Source organism: Symphodus melops, assembly GCF_947650265.1.
Source record: "Symphodus melops genome assembly, chromosome: 7".
NCBI classification, from domain to species: Eukaryota; Metazoa; Chordata; class Actinopteri; order Labriformes; family Labridae; genus Symphodus; species Symphodus melops.
The window spans coordinates 7,087,132-7,105,191 of NC_136697.1; the positions used below are offsets into that span (position 1 = coordinate 7,087,132).

An 18,060-nucleotide genomic window follows, 5' to 3' on the forward strand; every position below is an offset into this window, starting at 1 on the left:
GTAGGTCAATACAGAATGGACACACAGTACAATAAAACGTAGAAATTCACATCATATCACAATACACAAATGCTCCACACAAAGTCTACATTTAACAAAGTTAAAATACTGAACATTAAGAGGAAACACATATAAGAGAATAAAATCAGTCAGGGCATATTTGGTTATTTATAATCCATTTCTTAATGTGTCGTGAGAACAGATGAACGTCTGTATGTGCTTTTAGGTCATGGGGGATACTGTTCTGTTCTTTTATGGTTGTATTTTAAAGTTTTATTTAGTTTTTTTACATGCTTCTTGAAGGTCAGTGTTGGATCCAATATGATGCCTTAACATCTTCAACATTATTTATCATTTGAAATTTTACTGAGATATTAGGCCAGTCATTACAACAGTTTTTGTTCGAAAAATGCACAGTGAGAGTTTTATCACTGTTAAGTGTTAGGCAAGAGTCATGCAGCTGTTGCGTATTTTAATTGATTAGACAATATTTCCTAGCCTCACATAGGATGCTACATATGTAAAAGTCTATTAAAAGTGTATTAAACATTAGTCTAATACGTTCCTCGTTGAACGTAAAACCTGGATTTTCCAGGAATAACTATATTAATTATGAATAATTAATAAGTTATTAGTTATTAATGAAATCAATCTCATATCAGAAGTGTGAATTCTGGATGGTGACGCCTCAGCGTCCCGAGTGAATATAAAAAAATTTATTATTTTGAAAGTCTTTGAAAGTCCAATTTCCTTCTCAGATTAATCTCATGGCTATCTCGACTTTAATCCAGATCTGGAAAATGTCCAAACATGCGGCGAGCCGAAGAAAAATTTGAAAAGGCCTTGCTTGTGCAAGAAAAGATTATAATCCAAAAATGTACGTGTAAAAAGTTGTAATTAAAATTAATTCAGTAGGAATCGTTCCTACGATAAAAACCTTAAGAATTAAAGTAAACTGCCTTGCGGGAAAAGTTAAAAAATTAGATGAAGACAAGACAAGTTCCTCTTCTAGAAAAATTGCAGCAGGGGATCTAACTGCTGGGCCTGGCTAGACTCGCTGGAACAGAGTCAGCCCCTTTAAGAGCTTAACAGCTCACAAGCCAGCACAAAAGACCAGCAAAAAACGAAGCACAAGCCACGAAAACCCAAGTATCACTTCTGTTAAGGGGTTTTATCAGGGCAAGAAAAGGGGGAGTTTCAGGCCCTCCTCCTGAATGTATAGGCGTTGTCTTTACTTAAAGAGTTTTAGATTCCTCACTAAGTTTAAGAATAAGACTAAACATTTGTAAATCACCATACATTCAATTTGATATCAGTAGTTTTCAGATTCACATCAATGTATGTTACATCATATATTTTAGGTTAATATATCAGGTTTAAAGGAGTGGTTACCATCGGTCGATACATTTCATCCTGAAGTTTGGAAAAATAATATTTATATAAGAAAACCTTTTTGTGAAATTAATCACATATGAAGACTTAGTGTCTTTAAATAACGTCTTATGTTACTAAGTAACACAATCTATAATTATGAGAGTACAACTACATCATTACATAGCTTACACATCCCACAATGGTTTTTGTCCACTTGATGGCAATGTTGTTCCACGTCCAATTCCTATTAAAATTTAATTACTCATAATTCCTTTATTACACATCGGATTTTGATCTGAAAAAAATCATGATATAAGCTGCTAAATGACATTTTCGAATATAAACGAAACGCAGATGCATCTTTTCATATAGATATGAAAAGATGCATCTGCGTTTCGTTTATAGAGATTTCAACATTGGAGTTTTTCAAAGTCTTGGGCAGTGACTGTAGGTCCTTCTTAATCACTCCCAGATGGTCATCTTGACCTGATGAGAGGTCAGTCTAGTTTTATGGCTTTACGACAGAGCATAAAAACAGTTGGAGGGGAAAAGTTTAGTTTAGTTTTCTTTTAAACAGTTTGTCTAACTGTTTACAACAACAGGCATGGTTTTAAATCTTAGACATGTACTCTCTCTTGAATATACACATTTCTCATATAGACAGGTGATTGTACTGCCCTTGGAAACGCTTTATATAATTTTTTGTGTTGCTTTGGTTTGAGTTTGATACAGACTTTTATTTTGAAGGCCGATCTGACAGGAAGTCAGCCATTTTGTTTGGTTTGTTATCATTCATATGCAACTAGCAGTTGTCAGCACATGTCTAAGTTCATCTACTGCCATCTGTTTCCTGGTTTGCACTTTTGGCATCACCGTCTTTTTACTCTGTTTTGGATGCGTGGAATAAATAGGAGCTAAGGACGCTACATCCTGACTCTGCGTTCAAGAAGAGTTAGGCTACCTGATGAATTGTATTGGATACATGCAAGGAGGGCAGGATAGTAAAAAGACGAGCGCATTGGCAAACAACTATACAACAGTGGAACAGTATACGCAAACATGGACAAAGCACAGAACGATGATGTTAAGCCTAAAGGTCCAAGGTCTTCTCAAGAGGGCTTGCCAGGCAGAAGCCATAAAAGCTCAAGTACAAAATCCTCATCTGTCAGTGCTTCAGCAGCTAGAGCAAGGGCTAAGGCCGAAGCTGCTCGTGCACGTGTCACATTTGCGGAGCGTGAAATTAGCATCAAAGTGGACAAAGCAAGACTTGAAGCTAATCTTGATGCTTTACAGTTGGAAAGAGAGGCTGCAGCTGCTACAGCACAGGCAGAAGTGTTGGAAGCAGCAGCAGAACAAGAAGAGGAAGAGTTTCGTAGCAAAAGGAGCCTCCCTGTCATGGTTCAAGATGCACAAGAACGTGTAGCCAAATATGTTGATGATCAAACCAACTATTTGGACCAACGTCCTGAACCCGCATACTTTTCAGAGATGGAAGCACGTTCTATTGAGCCTCAACTTAATGTTCCAAAACCATTTAGATACAATGATGAAGAATATTGTGTGAAAGACTCTTGGCATACTCTGTCTCAACAGGGACAGGAAACACTTCCATCTCCTCATATGATGCCTAATGCTAGTCGATCAACCCAACCACACTTCCAAGTCAAAAGAGAACCAGAGACTAATAGTGTCGATCGCACCCCCAAGTTAGCTCTCCCCAAGTACTCTGGTACTTCTCACACGTCAGACGCATCTCAAACCAGTGCAGAGCATAATGTTGTGATGGACATGGCAAAGTATCTAGCGCGCAAAGAACTTGTGTCTACAGGTCTATCAAACTTCGACGACCATCCTGAATCATACAGAGCATGGAAGTCTTCTTTCTTCAACACGATCAATGATTTAGATCTAACAGCCGGTGAACAGTTGGATCTACTTTCAAAATGGCTGGGGAAAGAATCCTCTGAACACGTCAGACGTCTGAGGGCAGTTTACATCAGCAATCCAAAGGCAGCCCTTCAAACAGCATGGGCTAGGCTTGATGAATGCTATGGGGCTCCAGAAGTAATAGAAAGTGCGCTCTTCACCAAACTTGACAATTTTCCAAAAATTACAAATAAGGAGATGCACAAGTTGAGAGAACTGGGAGACCTTTTAAAGGAGCTACTGTCAGCGAAAGAAGATGGATATCTGCCAGGCTTGGCATTCCTGGACACTGCCCGAGGTATAAAACCGGTCGTGGAGAAGTTGCCATTCAATTTGCAAGAGAGGTGGCTTTCTGAGGGTTCCATGTGTTCGGCAAAAGCCCTTCTCCAGCTGTGGCCACATACTGCCTCAGGCGAGCAGCTGAGTTTGGAGAACTGCAGTACGGGTCAGACACGAGGCACTTTGTAGAGCGTGAGTTTTATGTGGATGATGGATTGGTCTCAACACCTACAGAAGAAGAAGCAATCACTCTGTTGCAGGAAACCCAAGCTTCCCTTTCAGACTCGAACTTGACACTCCATAAGATCATGTCTAATAGTGTTGAAGTTATGAAGGCATTTCCAGAAGGAGACCACGCTAAAGACATCAACGATCTCTTTCTTGGAGCTGAAAACGGACCTGCACAAAGAAGTCTTGGTTTGAGTTGGGAAGTCAACACAGACACCTTCACCTTCCAAATATCCGCCACTGACAAGCCATTTACACGCCGAGGAGTTCTTTCTACCATAAACAGCCTCTTCGACCCACTTGGTTTCGTCGCCCCTGTGACCATTCAAGGGAAGTCACTGTTGAGAGAGCTCACTTTAGAAGGAACTGAATGGGATGTGCCACTTTCCCAAGATAAGCTCAACTTGTGGGAAGCATGGAGAGATTCACTGCAGGAATTACAACATCTTCACATTCCTCGTGCTTATACCACCACCTCTCCCTTCAAAGCAAAACAGAGGGAGATTTGCATTTTCTCAGATGCCTCCACAAAACTATTGGGGCAGTAGCATACCTCAGAACAACTGACGAAGATGGCCAGATCCACGTGGGTTTCATCTTAGGGAAGGCCAAACTTGCGCCTCCCAATGAACCCACCATACCCAGATTGGAACTTTGCGCCGCAGTGTTGGCCATCGAAATGGCAGAGTTCATTGCCCAAGAAATTGATCTTCCAATGGATGCAGTCACCTTCTATTGCGACAGTAAAGTTGTGTTGGGATATATACACAATCAGACAAAAAGGTTTTACGTGTATGTCCACAACAGGGTTCTAAGGATCCGACAATCCACAGAGCTGAACCAATGGTGTTACGTGCCCACGGAGCACAACCCGGCTGACCACGCCTCTAGGGTTCCAGCCTCAAGCCTCACCCAAACTAACTGGTTCACAGGTCCAGATTTTCTGTACAAGCCACGACCAGTTGCTGAACATCCACAACCCTTTGAACTTGTCGATCCGGATGAAGATGTGGAGATCCGACCACTAGTGACAAGTTGTGTGACCAGCCAAAATGACAAGCTAATGGGTCCTGAGAGATTTGAAAGATTCTCCTCCTGGAAGTCCTTGCAAAGGGCTATCGCAACCCTTCTCCATGTAGCTTGTTCATTCAAGTCAGCTAATCAGGATATCACCAAATGCACCGGGTGGCATAAGTGTTCCAAACCTCACAGTGTCGATGAGTTGTCAAAAGCAACCATAGTCCTACTTCTTGCTGTACAGAGAGCTAGTTTTCCTGAAGAATACGAGTCTCTGTCCAAAGGACTTGATGTTAACAAGAAAAGCTCATTGTTCAAGCTGAATCCTCTCCTTGGTCCAGATGGCTTGCTGAGAATCAGAGGCAGGTTGAGGCTGGCTGATCTCAGCAATGTTGAAAAGCATCCAGTCATTCTGCCCGGCAAACACCATGTGTCTACGTTGCTCATAAGACATCATCATGAGCGTGTTGAACACCAAGGTCGAAGCTTCACCGAAGGTGCCATACGAGCTGCTGGCATCTGGCTGATTGGTGGAAAGAGACGTATCTTCACGTACACTGGTGTGGATGTCTTCGGCCCTTGGCATGTAACAAGTAGGCGCACAAGGGGAGGCCTAGTTCAGAACAAGCGTTGGGCTGCACTGTTCACATGCCTAAGTACTCGAGATGTCCATATAGAACTTCTTGAGTCCATGGATACTTCTTCCTTCATCAACTCCTTGAGAAGATTCTTTGCAATCCGTGGCCCTTCTCAACAACTACACTCAGACTGCGGAACCAATTTTATTGGGGCTTGCAAGGAGTTGGAGTTTCAGAAGGTTATGGAGGAATCTGAAGTACAGAGGTACACCATCAGCCAAGGTTGTTCTTGGCACTTCAATCCACCCCACTCCTCGCATATGGGCGGTGCATGGGAACGCATGATAGGGGTCTCCAGGAGGATTTTGGACTCAATGTTGATGCGTACTCACTCCAGCTTATCCCATGAAGTTCTAAGCACTTTCATGGCAGAAGTGACAGCGATTATCAACTCCAGGCCATTAGTTTCGGTTTCATCTGATCCAGACACTCCACAGATACTTACCCCAGCAATGCTGCTCACTCACAAGCCAAGTGTTCCACCTCCGCCCGGGAAGTTCATGGAGAAGGACTTGTACAAACAGCAGTGGCGCCAAGTGCAAAGGTTGGCAGACCAATTCTGGAGTCGCTGGAAGCACGAATACCTGCACACGTTACAAGTTCGGAACAAATGGCAAGAGTCCAGCCCTAACATTGAAGAAGGGGATGTCGTCATGCTAAAAGACAAGTCAAACAAGTCAAACGTGCTGCAACAACTGGCCCATTGGCCTTGTGATCAAGACTTTTCCTGGACGTGATGGTAAAGTCCGCAAGCTCGAAATCAAAGTCGCCAAGGATGGATCCGTGAGGAAGTTCTTCAGGCCAGTAACAGAGATCGTTCTGCTTCTAAAGACAAAGGACTGAAGTGTTTAATTAAAAAATGGTTTAGTTAATTATGTGGCATCTTAATAGATACCAGGCGGGGAGTGTACTGCCCTTGGAAACGCTTTATATAATTTTTTGTGTTGCTTTGGTTTGAGTTTGATACAGACTTTTATTTTGAAGGCCGATCTGACAGGAAGTCAGCCATTTTGTTTGGTTTGTTATCATTCATATGCAACTAGCAGTTGTCAGCACATGTCTAAGTTCATCTACTGCCATCTGTTTCCTGGTTTGCACTTTTGGCATCACCGTCTTTTTACTCTGTTTTGGATGCGTGGAATAAATAGGAGCTAAGGACGCTACATCCTGACTCTGCGTTTCATTCAAGAAGAGTTAGGCTACCTGCTGAATTGTATTGGATACATGCAAGGAGGGCAGGATAGTGATGGTTTAACTATTCTGTTTTCCGGGACGTCCTGAAGACATCAACAGGTTTGGGTGGAACTCTCGAACTCCTAACTGTCATAAAGAAAGACAGTCAGTCTGCTGGACCAAAGCATATCTGGTTTCTTGTTTGAAGAGTGGGTGACATTGTCCAAAGTTCGGAATGTGGAGAGCTTTCAAAGCATAAATAACTTGGTTTGGTCTTTGACTGAAACTAGGAAAGATTGTTAATCAACATCCTGTCATTATCAGTTTCTCCAGGTCCTTGGGAGCTCTCTGACATCTGTTTTTCCACTTAAAAGGTTGAGTTAATGCTTTTCAACATTAACTGGAAAATCCTGTTAATTATGGTATTCCTGAGGATGCAGAATATCACAACACAGCTATGCTGCTATTCTGTCCATTGCACAGGACAGTTTGACTGCAACATCAGATGTGTTCTTGCCGTATGTAAATAGGACTGTGTCATCAACATACATCAAGGCCTCCACACCATCACATGCAAATGGGAGATCATTGATGTAGATGCTGAATAACAATGGTTCCAAGATGGAGCCTTGAGGCAAGCTTTTTCACAAGCTTTTGGTGATGAAGATTACATTATTTATATAGACATACTGAGTGCGATTTGACAAGCAGCGAGTTTATCCAGTTTAATGTACGTGTGGACAGTTATATGGACAGCTTGGATAGGAGTACCTGGTGGTTGACAGTATCAAAAGCCTTAAGAAGATCTAGAAATATGGCTCCAACCACTCCTCCTTTGTCCAGATTTGATTTCAATGTCTCAATTAAATAACAGCAAGCTGTTTCAGTGGAATACTTTGACCAGAATCAAGATGAGCTACTAGCTGTTCTGCAACCACTTTTGATGACCTTTGATATGGCAGGAAGTATGCTAATAGGTCTGTAATTGCATATCTCTTGCCTGTCTCTGGACTTGTGTACTGGTGTAACAATAGCATGTTTCAAGGTTTGAATGAATGAGTAAAATTAATTATTTGTGTTATTGAGGTGGTGAGGTAATGTTTGGGATTTTTTAATAACACTGTATCATGTACGTATATGTCTTTGGCTCTGGAACTTGAAAGTGTAGATAATATTTTATTTACCTTTGCCTTAGAGAGACTGGGATAGGGTTGTAAATCAGGGAGAGAGAGAGGAGATCGATATGCAAGGAGGAGGCCACAGGCTGGAGTTGAACCCTGGTCACCCGCTTGACGACTGTAGCCTCCATATGTGAGAACACGTGCACTGCCACTGCGCTAATTTTACAGAGTGGGACCATATAAATAGAAAATAAAAGAGGACCTAAAATTTAACCTTGCGGTACACCAGAGGTGAAAAAAAGAGGTGGAGGAGAAGTGGTTACCTATGGGGACGCAAAGGTTCTGTCTAAAAAATAGGAATAAAACCAACTAAGCTCAGTGCCCTTGACACCAACCCAGGATTCTAGGCGTTCAATTAAAATGGCATGGTCTACTGTGTCAAATGCCGCACTTAAGTCTTGTTCAGGGTTTTTTTTTTGAGTCACCTTGTACGTGTTAGTTTTCTTAGAGAAGAGAGAGAGACTCAGGTTCAAATTAAACGAACCTGAAAGTTTAATGAAACAAGGAAATACAATGCAGATACCGAGGGCGTTGTCTCAGCTGAGGGTCTACCTCACTGACTCGCACGTCAGCTACCAAAACCAGAGAGTAGACAAGGAATGTAAGAAATCACAGGATTATATACAGTAGTAAGTTGCCTCCTCTAAAATGTTTGTGTGCTGTGTCAGCAGAAGTATGAGCAGAGGTGGGGTGATGTTTGTGTGTTAGTTTCTGATAAAGAAAGTGTCCTTGAGGTGCTGCACCTGGAGAAGACAATAGAGAGTCTATGCTGCAACTTTAAAGCAAAAGGAAGAGGCCCATATAAGGATATACAGAAGAGGCACATTGGCCTAACAGTACAATTATTTGTTAAATGATTATATAGTCTAAAAGAATTAAAATTACACTCTATCCTCTGTCAGTAGCTAAGAGTAACAAAGAGGTCACTGTCATTCATCAAAGCTAAAATCTATGTGGAAACAACTTTCTGTAAAAATTTGGATAAAAACAGGAGGTTAGAAATAGAACGGGGACGAATGTTGAGAATTTAATTTGTAAAAAACTTTAAAAATGTCTCATCTGAGGTATCACTAAAGTGACAAGGGGCTTGGTGATGGAGTCTAAGATTTTAAATAAAATTCTAGGGCTAGAACAGTTGGATAAAATTAGAATAAAAGGATGCTTTTGCTTCTTTGATTGCTTTCTGGTAACTGTTCATCGCATCTTTCCAGATTTCATAAAAAACATGTAAACCTGACGTTTTCCTTTTTTTTTTTCCTTTCTTCTATTTTTTTATTTAACCTTTATTTAACCAGGAAGAGAAACTGATTGAGATTAAAAATCTCTTTTTCAAGAGTGTCCTGGACATAACAAACTGTACAGAGCAACTGAGTCCAAGGTGGTCTTACAAATACAGTTACAATTGGAGACAAGTTCCTCTGTAATAAAATTTCACTTCACTTGCATGTTAATGTTTTATACTCAGCTGCTTGTGTCACAGGTTCTGGTTGAACCCAGGTGCAGACACATAGCAGGTAAAGGATTGCAGAGTGATGAGAATCTGGTGGGTCAATGGCTGATTAGAGAGTGATCCATGGCCAAGTTGGTTGGCTTGTTAGCTCACTCACATCAACAACATGGTAATAATTATTATACAAATATACAAAATAAATACAAATGAGTAGTGTAACAGAACAAACAAGTGCAGGGAGCAGAAGTGTTCACAGACGGCACAGAGACAGCAGGGGACGGTTTTGTTTTATGATTTCATCTGGAGAAAGAAGATCATTTGTGAGGACCTGCAGCATGCACACATATCTATCAGTGAAGACTTCTTACAAACAGACCTGCAGCATGCACACATATCTATCAGTGAAGACTTCTTACAAACAGACCTGCAGCATGCACACATATCTATCAGTGAGGACTTCTTACAAACAGACCTGCAGCATGCACACATATCTATCAGTGAAGACTTCTTACAAACAGACCTGCAGCATGCACACATATCTATCAGTGAAGACTTCTTACACCCAGACCTGCAGCATGCACACATATCTATCAGTGAGGACTTCTTACAAACAGACCTGCAGCATGCACACATATCTATCAGTGAAGACTTCTTACAAACAGACCTGCAGCATGCACACATATCTATCAGTGAGGACTTCTAACACCCAGACCTGCAGCATGCACACATATCTATCAGTGAGGACTTCTTACACCCAGACCTGCAGCATGCACACATATCTATCAGTGAGGACTTCTAACACCCAGACCTGCAGCATGCACACATATCTATCAGTGAGGACTTCTAACACCCAGACCTGCAGCATGCACACCTAATGGTTAATAACAACAATACTCCTTGAAAGCAGGCCACTTACAGAGTCAAGGCTTCTTCTTTGAACAAAGACAAGGCTAGGTTTTAATGTTGACATTGTTTTGTGTGCTTTTAAGATACAGATATGTCGACGGCACCTGAGGTTGAAATGAAAGGTAGACCAATATTAATATCACTACATGAATAAAATGTTTCTCTATTCTTGTTGTAAAAGTGTTTTGGCTGTGCACTTAGGTGTGATTGTAGAATCGTGGATATGGACGTTTGTCTGGGTTCTCGCTGGTTGTGGATCCACTGTGGTCGTCACTGGGATTGTTAACGTTATTCTCCGGATCAAAAGAAGAGCTGGTGAGTCGAAGGAAGTCAGAATCTTTTTTTAATTTAAGAGACTGAAATTTGATTATTTGTCATGTTAAAATGACTTGAGCTTTTTTAGCAACTTGGGGTTAAGTGTCTTGCCTAAGGATGTTTTTTATTTTTTTATTTATTTGTTTAGGTCTGGTAACCAAACCATGACACAAGAAAAAAACTGAGAATTGATTAAATTAAAGCTCCAACAAAATCATCACAGTTTTATAGTCCCCTCCATCTGCAACTGCTGGAAATCCAAAGAAAGATCACTCTAGCCTCTTCTGCTGCAGGTATCAGAGAGAAAGAGTCCAGAAGGACCCAGAGGACACCATCACTCATCACAACCACAGGTAGGACATTGTATGATTGAAGATCACTTTGACAAAAAAGTATTACCAGTGGGAGAAACTTGGGGTTAAGTTGTTATTTTTAGTATAATGAATCAAGGAATCAAATAGAATTACATTTAGTTTGATAGATAGATAGATAGATAGATAGATAGATAGATAGATAGATAGATAGATAGATAGATAGATAGATAGATAGATAGATAGATAGATAGATAGATAGATAGATAGATAGATAGATACTTTATTGATCCCGAGGGAAATTCAAGAAATAATACAGAAGCTGCATTTGGAGAACACTTTAAGAAACATTGATGACCTGAATGTGTGAGTCAGTATCAGTAGCAATGGTCAGGTGTGTTTGGCTGCTCTAACAGGCACCCAGCTGTAAAGGTTTTAGTGAAGCATGACTGAAGACTCTGCTGAAGAGACATATGCACAGCTGAGTTGTTAATTTCTTTTTTTTTATTGAGGTTCAGGTCAGTCCCTGAGGTGTCTTTCACACGTTCCGAAAAAAAAAGAAATGCTTGAGTTGACTTTCACAGCTAGCTTATTAAAATACTTTCTGTGGTAAATGTCAGCTTGTGCATCAATAACCACAAAGAGCTGCAGCTCTAATTGAGTAAAAGTGAAGCGTGGTAGACCACAGCGCTGAGACGTGAAGATGGTGTCTGTGAGAACATGTTCAATAACTGTTCTCTGCGGAGTTTTTAAATGTTCAAACAGATGTTTGTTTTTGCATTGAGATGGATTTAACCCTCTATCGCACCCAAGCACTTTATGGGGTTTTTGACTTTTTATTTCTAGCATATTTTATCCTTTTTTTATGCATATTGTTGATGATTTATTCAAGGTTGTGCATTTTTGAGTGTTCTATAATGTTGTCATGTATTGTCTAATATTAGCATTTTGTAAAAAATATGGCATGAAATACTCATGTTACGCAACCTTCAAAATTAAATGATTTAATTTTTAATTTTTTTTAAATCATTTTTACCAAATATGGCAAATGGAGAAACTACCAGATTTTTCCGATAAAGAGCACTCTCACTATAGCCGCATCTCCTCCGTCCACACAAGCATTAAAGGCATTACGTTTGTGTGGGTGTGTGAGTAAGTGTGTGGGGGAATGTGTTCATGTGAGTGTGTGTGTGTGTGTGTGTGTGTGTGTGTCTACAGCAGGCCCTTTGCATTACCACTGTGTGACCCAATATGTAAAAGTGCATGGTGCTTTCAAGTGGCACCGTTTACATATCCTCCTTTTCATGTGCATATTTTATGCAAACGTTCAAAGCACCACATCTGTATTTTTCATAAAATATGTGAAACAAAGGCGCACCTACACAGCTTTGAAATAAATGAAACATAGGACCTGTCCCAACACATGAAAGTGAAGTCGCTGTATCAACCAAAACAAATCTCGACTCTGTTTACACACCTTCATCTGCAGCATGCAAAGTATAGAGGAGCAAAGCTTCTCATTTCTCAACTGGCGCGATTGTTCTTGCTCTGTTTTATGTTATAATAAATACTGTGAGTGGAAATGTTAAATGGGCAATAGGTGAGGTTCTTTGTTACAGCACAGTAAAATATGAGTATATAAATAGGGTTGCATTATGACAAAAACGTGGCAATTTAAGGGTTAAAAAATAAACACATTCATTAAAATGTAATGTATGATTAGGACTGATGCTGATTTATAACATTATCAACAAAAAAAAACTATAATTTATGAAACTTTTATAACTTGAGTTTTTATTTACACATTTTAGTGCGAAGGGTACATAGTGTGAGTATTTGACACTGAACAAAAATATAAAAATGCATATAAATAAATGTTGCTGCTAATCTTTCACATATACCAGGCTGCAATAATCAAGCCATAAATAATCATGTTTTCCTGAAGTATATTGAAAATAAATCATTTATTGTGTATTTTAGACCATAAAATAGGGTTGCACCATGACAAAAACATGGCAATTTAAGGGTTAAAAGGTTGGAGGTCATCCCTGTGTGGTTGATGTGGTGTAAAAGCTCCTTTCTGTCAGAAGACTAGAAAAGTGCTATACAAGCTAAAGTCCATTATTATAAATAATTCTTTAAGGTGAATGTTGAAAACAATGGCTTCAGATATATTTTTACTGGGGATGGGACTTTAACAAGTTAATTACGATTAACTAATTACAAGAAAATAACGTGTTAACATTTTTAAACAGATTTAATCACAGTTTGCCTGATAAACAGCGCGGAACTGTTTGTTATTGCTACGTGCTAGCTGATCGCTAGCTTCGGGATAGCTTCGCCAAAAGTACAAACAAGAAGCGTTTGCAGCCTAAACTCGACCAAATGACTGTAATTCAACATCTGATAAACTTACAAATTCACTCCTAAATTGATTGCTCTGGACTGTAGACCACTATTAGTGGTAGAGGACAAGGGGTTAGAAAATGTGCTACAGATTGTAACGTGTGATCCAACTTTCCAGCTGCTGTGCAGAAAAACTATTTCAAACAAGCTTTGTATTCATTCATCCACCAAAATCAATTTGCACTGAGTAGTGTTGCTTTTTAGGGCAAGTATTGTGATGCACTTTCAATGTGATTAATTTTGTTTAAGTAATTAGAAAGCCCTGAGTTAATTAGTTAAATTTTTTATAATGGTAATGGCTATTTCACCCTTACCTGGCTCCTTTCATCAGCCCGCATGTGTCCAAGTTATTCCCTGTAAATATTCACCTGTTAGCATTACTGATGTTGAGGAGGTGGTCAAGCATCTGAAATCCTCTACATGTCCTCTTGACCCTATTCCCACAAAACTGTGTCAATGTTTCCCCCACTGCCTGTTACATGACTTACTTCATGTTGTAAATGCTTCTCCTCAGTCTGGTTTTCCCAACTTCTCTAAAACATGCTGTAGTTACTCCTTTTCTAACAAACAACAAACCAGAGCCATCAGTCAATGTTCTCACTGTGTGTCTTCCTCAGTCTCAGGTTCTGATGGACTGAAAAGGACTGAGTCTCGGAAAAGCAACGTAAGTCTGACAAGAAGAACAATACTTATTATTTTCCAGATAAAACAGATGTTCAAGTTGGTTTCTTTCTTTTTCCAGCGGTCTTTGTACCATTTGTACCACACCATCCCTGAGAGGACGACTGCAACAGCCAGCAATGACATGATGTACAGCATGCTGCAGCAACACTGACGTGCAGTTTATAAGTTTATTCAACAAGAGGAAAGTTAACTGATGTGATGCAGAACAGGGGTACCCAACCATTTTGACTTGACAGACCAGACAGCAGCTGTCATATTTGTGATGGGCTGATGGGAAGGATTATATCACACTTTATGGCAACCCTTTACTTATGTCACTTTGAGATATGTGAAGTTCAGTAAAAGCACAATGCAACCCAAACTACTGAAGAAAACTATTGAAAATCAAAACTTAACTCACCATCAGTGTGAGCTCTGATCCAGTTTTCTGGGGACAATGGGGTGATAGCGTGGCGTTTGGTGTGTGACTGACAGGTAGACTCTGCAGCGGAGCCCCAGTAAAAAGAAGAATGTGTTAATGTCGCCTGTTTCTTCATGATCCTCACTCGCATGCACAGCTTTGACCCACATGTGACCTCAGTAAAATGTTTTTATTTTCATATTTTACTAACTTTTACTGAAATCAAACAGATTTTACAAGTAAAAAAACGCCTTGTGATGAAGTCAAAGGAAATTTTTTTATGGCACTTAAATCCACTCTCTTGCTTCCCACTGAATGTGAGCGGCCCGGTGTGAAACAACCCAAAGCCTGGTAACAGCCCGAGGCCCGATGGTTTGGGACCCCTGATGTAGAGTAATTCTGAGCTTCTATTATTCTTCATTTCAAATCAAGTTTTAAAATGACACCAAAGTTTTCCAGGGTGTTACAGTCAAAACAAACAAGTTTAAACCTGCTTTGAACTGTTTGCTTTCAGGTAAGGACTGAAAATATTTGTGGATTATGCTTCACCTCAGACTTGTCGTTTGCTTACTTCTGCACAAATAATGTATGTTATAGACATCGTGCAAAACATTTTAATCTTAGTATAATTCAAATAAATGTGAATTAATTTAGTGTGGGGTTTTGTCTCATTATTTGGTCCATTTTAGATCTGACACAATCTGCCGTTAGCCACACACAGCACACCTCACACACACACACACACACACACACACACACACACACACACACACACACACACACAGACACACACACTCCTCATCCTCACTTTGAATACATTCTCTGGGATGTTATTTTTTATGTTGGTTTGATTTTTGAAGGTAAAACAGCAGAGTTGCAACATATAAATATTATTTCCTTCATTGTTGGACATAAAGAGACGATGCATGTTCAAAGTCCTAACAAAAGAAAAATAGGAATCCAAGAGAGCTCCAGCAGCCTCTCTGGTCCCTCTAACAAGCCAAATACCCAAGGTAAAGGTGCTACGATGATACCATTAATAGTGAACCATCAAGACTATAGGAATCATGCTTCATTTAATTCCATGTTTGTCTGTAAGATGCACAGAGCTGTTATAAGGTCTAATACATCACACACATGTTCTCCCTGCTACATATTTAGCTTTGAATGTTCTACAAAACAGAAATGTTTTGTGGATGGCTTTTAAAAGAAGCTTGTTGTGTGTCACTGTACACATGAGGAGGTCATGCTAATGTCAGCAGAAGCATTGAATGTAAAATACTTCTGATAGTTTCTCTACATAGAAACCTCTACCATCAGTGTGTAAATGTGGAGTTGTGACATGCAATGTAAAAGCTGAAGTCTATTTACCATTGACCACAAACACATCATTGATTGTGAGCCACTGTCCTCAAGCTTTAACTGCAGGGAGTCATCCTGGGGCTGTGATACAAAAGCTGATGTTTGGCCCTCAACAGCAGCTGTAGGGCTTCCCTGGAGACTGGAAGCCAACACTACTCTTAGCGTGTGGACTTGCATCTCTGTGACCCCGTGGAGAAGTTCTACACAGGGGCCTCTCTGTTTTAATGCTGGCTGCTGCTTGCTGGCTGGCGTGGCTGATCTTATTGATGGACGGGTGGTATGTAGTTGTTTGTCAGGATGTTAGAGGAACACCTCAGTTCCAACTTCTTGCCTGTAACTAAGCTGACCCAAAGCAAATTTAAGACAGCATATCCAACATGGTTACTCCACTGGGCTTCACTGATACACATAATGGGTTTGGGTGAGCGCACTCATGTTTAACAATCTTTAGGATAGACGCTGCTTACCTGAGAGACAGGCATCTCTGACAACTGTGCACAACTTATAGCTTTATCACAAAAACGGAAACATTTTACACACAACCAAACCAAATCTGAGATAAGAACAAGAACAATTGTTTACATGTAAATAGATGTAGAAGCTGCTCGCATTAAAAATAGGATTCAGTGTTTCATGTCAGGTTGAGATTGATCCTCCTGAACGCTCTCTCTGTCTGCCTGTAGTTTGGCGCCCTCTGCTGGTGTGAGTTGTGATGCACAGTGACATGAAGTCCAGCAGGGGGCCTCGGTGCTGCTGCACAGCTTCAGAATGATCTGATGGAGCACACACACCTGATCAGCAGCTACTTAAACTCAGGTGTGTGTGTGTGTGCTGAATACTTCTGATCACTTTGTGTGCTGCTCTGAGTCTCAACAAGGTAAAGTCACTTTGTTTTACACACAACAACACATGAGAGACACTGAAGATAAGATGTTTAAATTCTACTTGAAGTCCTCTTTAATGATTGAGTGGAGTTTGTTGAATGATTGGATTAGAGTTGAGATGTTTGTTTCTAATATTAAAACTTCAAGCTGTCTGTTTAAATTAGTCTTAATTAATCTTTAAAGTTCACAGTGAAACCATTCACATGTGATTCATAGAAAAGGACCTGGGTTAGCTGATCTTTTAAAGGTGAATGAGTGAAAATACTTTATTTGTGCTTCAGCTTGAGGTCGGTGGGAACACTTCAGCTGCTTCTGTAAAAAAACATTGTCAGTGTTGTTTTGTCATTAAAGACGAAGAATGGTGAGTCTCCAACATGTCTGCACTTTAAAGACATAAAGAAGATTTATGTCGTGGTGACACTTTGATTCATCTGCAGGTACACAAGACAGCTGGAGCTCTTGTTGTCTGAGTTCAAAGTGAAGCTATTGAAGCTAACGGAGACGACAGCCTCTACCAGGACTCTGACCTGCAGAGTGAAGCAGCCATTGTTGTTTCAAACCCTCCACTTCTCTGGGTTTCCTGCCACAACGTGTCTGCTGTGAAAAGCTGTCCAGTGTTTCCTGTGTTGGTATTTTGTTCCCAGAGTGGAATCACCTTCAGCTGTGATTAAAAACACAGGTTAGCTGTGATTTGTTTCTTCACAGAGACATGTAGGGACATGATGCAGACTGCTGGAGTTTAGTTTGTCCCCTACTTGCTGTGATAAAGATACCAGGAGAGTTTTAATCTAAAGTGATGAGGTTAGTAGTTTTTAAGCATTGATTGACAGATTTGTGTACTGAAGCAGTAAATCTGAGGCCAAGTTTTTTTTAAGTTTTGAAGCATTCTGGGTTCAATTTGTATCAAAGTATTTTCAACGAGTTTCTGCGAGCTTTGTAAGAAGTCAGCGTGGAGAACAAGAGACCGAACACATCGTCCCTAATGTTTTCCAAGAGACCAGAATATTACAAACTCTGCGCTGTTTAATATGTTCTACTTATTCACACCTGTACTGATGTTTTAAAGCTAACCTGGATCATCAGTCTGAGGAAAACATGCTCCATACTGTGCACTTTAAGGTTATAAAGAGTAAATGTATATATTTTTTCTTTTTTGCTATTGATGCTGATTATTTGACCCGTTTTACTGTTTTTGGAGCTGCTGTAAGACTGGAATTTCCTCCATTGGGGGATCAATAAGGTTTATCCTTAATTTAATCTAGTAAATTCACCACATATTTAAAAAAAAAAAAAAAAAAAAAAAAAACATTGTTTCCTTTGTGACTTCAAAACTCAGAATTTCCATCGACCTAAAATGTTTTTTTTTACTTAAAACACTGGATACATGGACTGTGATACTTCAGGACATATTGTTATTAGAAGAAAGTTAATTGGTTCAAATGTCTTGTTTCTCACACTGAGCTGTTTGGACAGAAACATTGAGTTTGACTCGGAGCAAACACAAAGTGTGCTGGAAATCAGGATTT

The 18,060-nt window shown here is 40.0% G+C and overlaps 1 protein-coding gene and 1 long non-coding RNA gene across 3 annotated transcripts in view; one reads left to right on the forward strand and one right to left on the reverse strand.

Moving 5' to 3' along the window:
• LOC306826474 overlaps window positions 1-18,060 on the reverse strand; it is a 42,403-nt gene that overhangs the window by 21,472 nt on the left and 2,871 nt on the right. The gene's annotated exons all lie outside the window — the stretch shown is intronic.
• On the forward strand, window positions 10,275-14,053 carry LOC306827123 (uncharacterized protein). 2 transcript variants are annotated; one of them, XM_079348792.1, is made up of 5 exons: window positions 10,275-10,294; window positions 10,374-10,487; window positions 10,781-10,840; window positions 13,822-13,868; window positions 13,947-14,053. In XM_079348792.1, the coding sequence occupies exons 1-5, from the start codon at window positions 10,288-10,290 to the stop codon at window positions 14,037-14,039; spliced, it is 321 nt and encodes a 106-aa protein (XP_079204918.1). In that variant the 5' UTR covers window positions 10,275-10,287; the 3' UTR covers window positions 14,040-14,053. The 2 variants fall into 2 exon arrangements, 1 of the variants encoding a protein (XP_079204918.1); XR_013779583.1 differs by lacking the exons at window positions 10,275-10,294; window positions 13,822-13,868 and having other exon boundaries at window positions 10,408-10,487.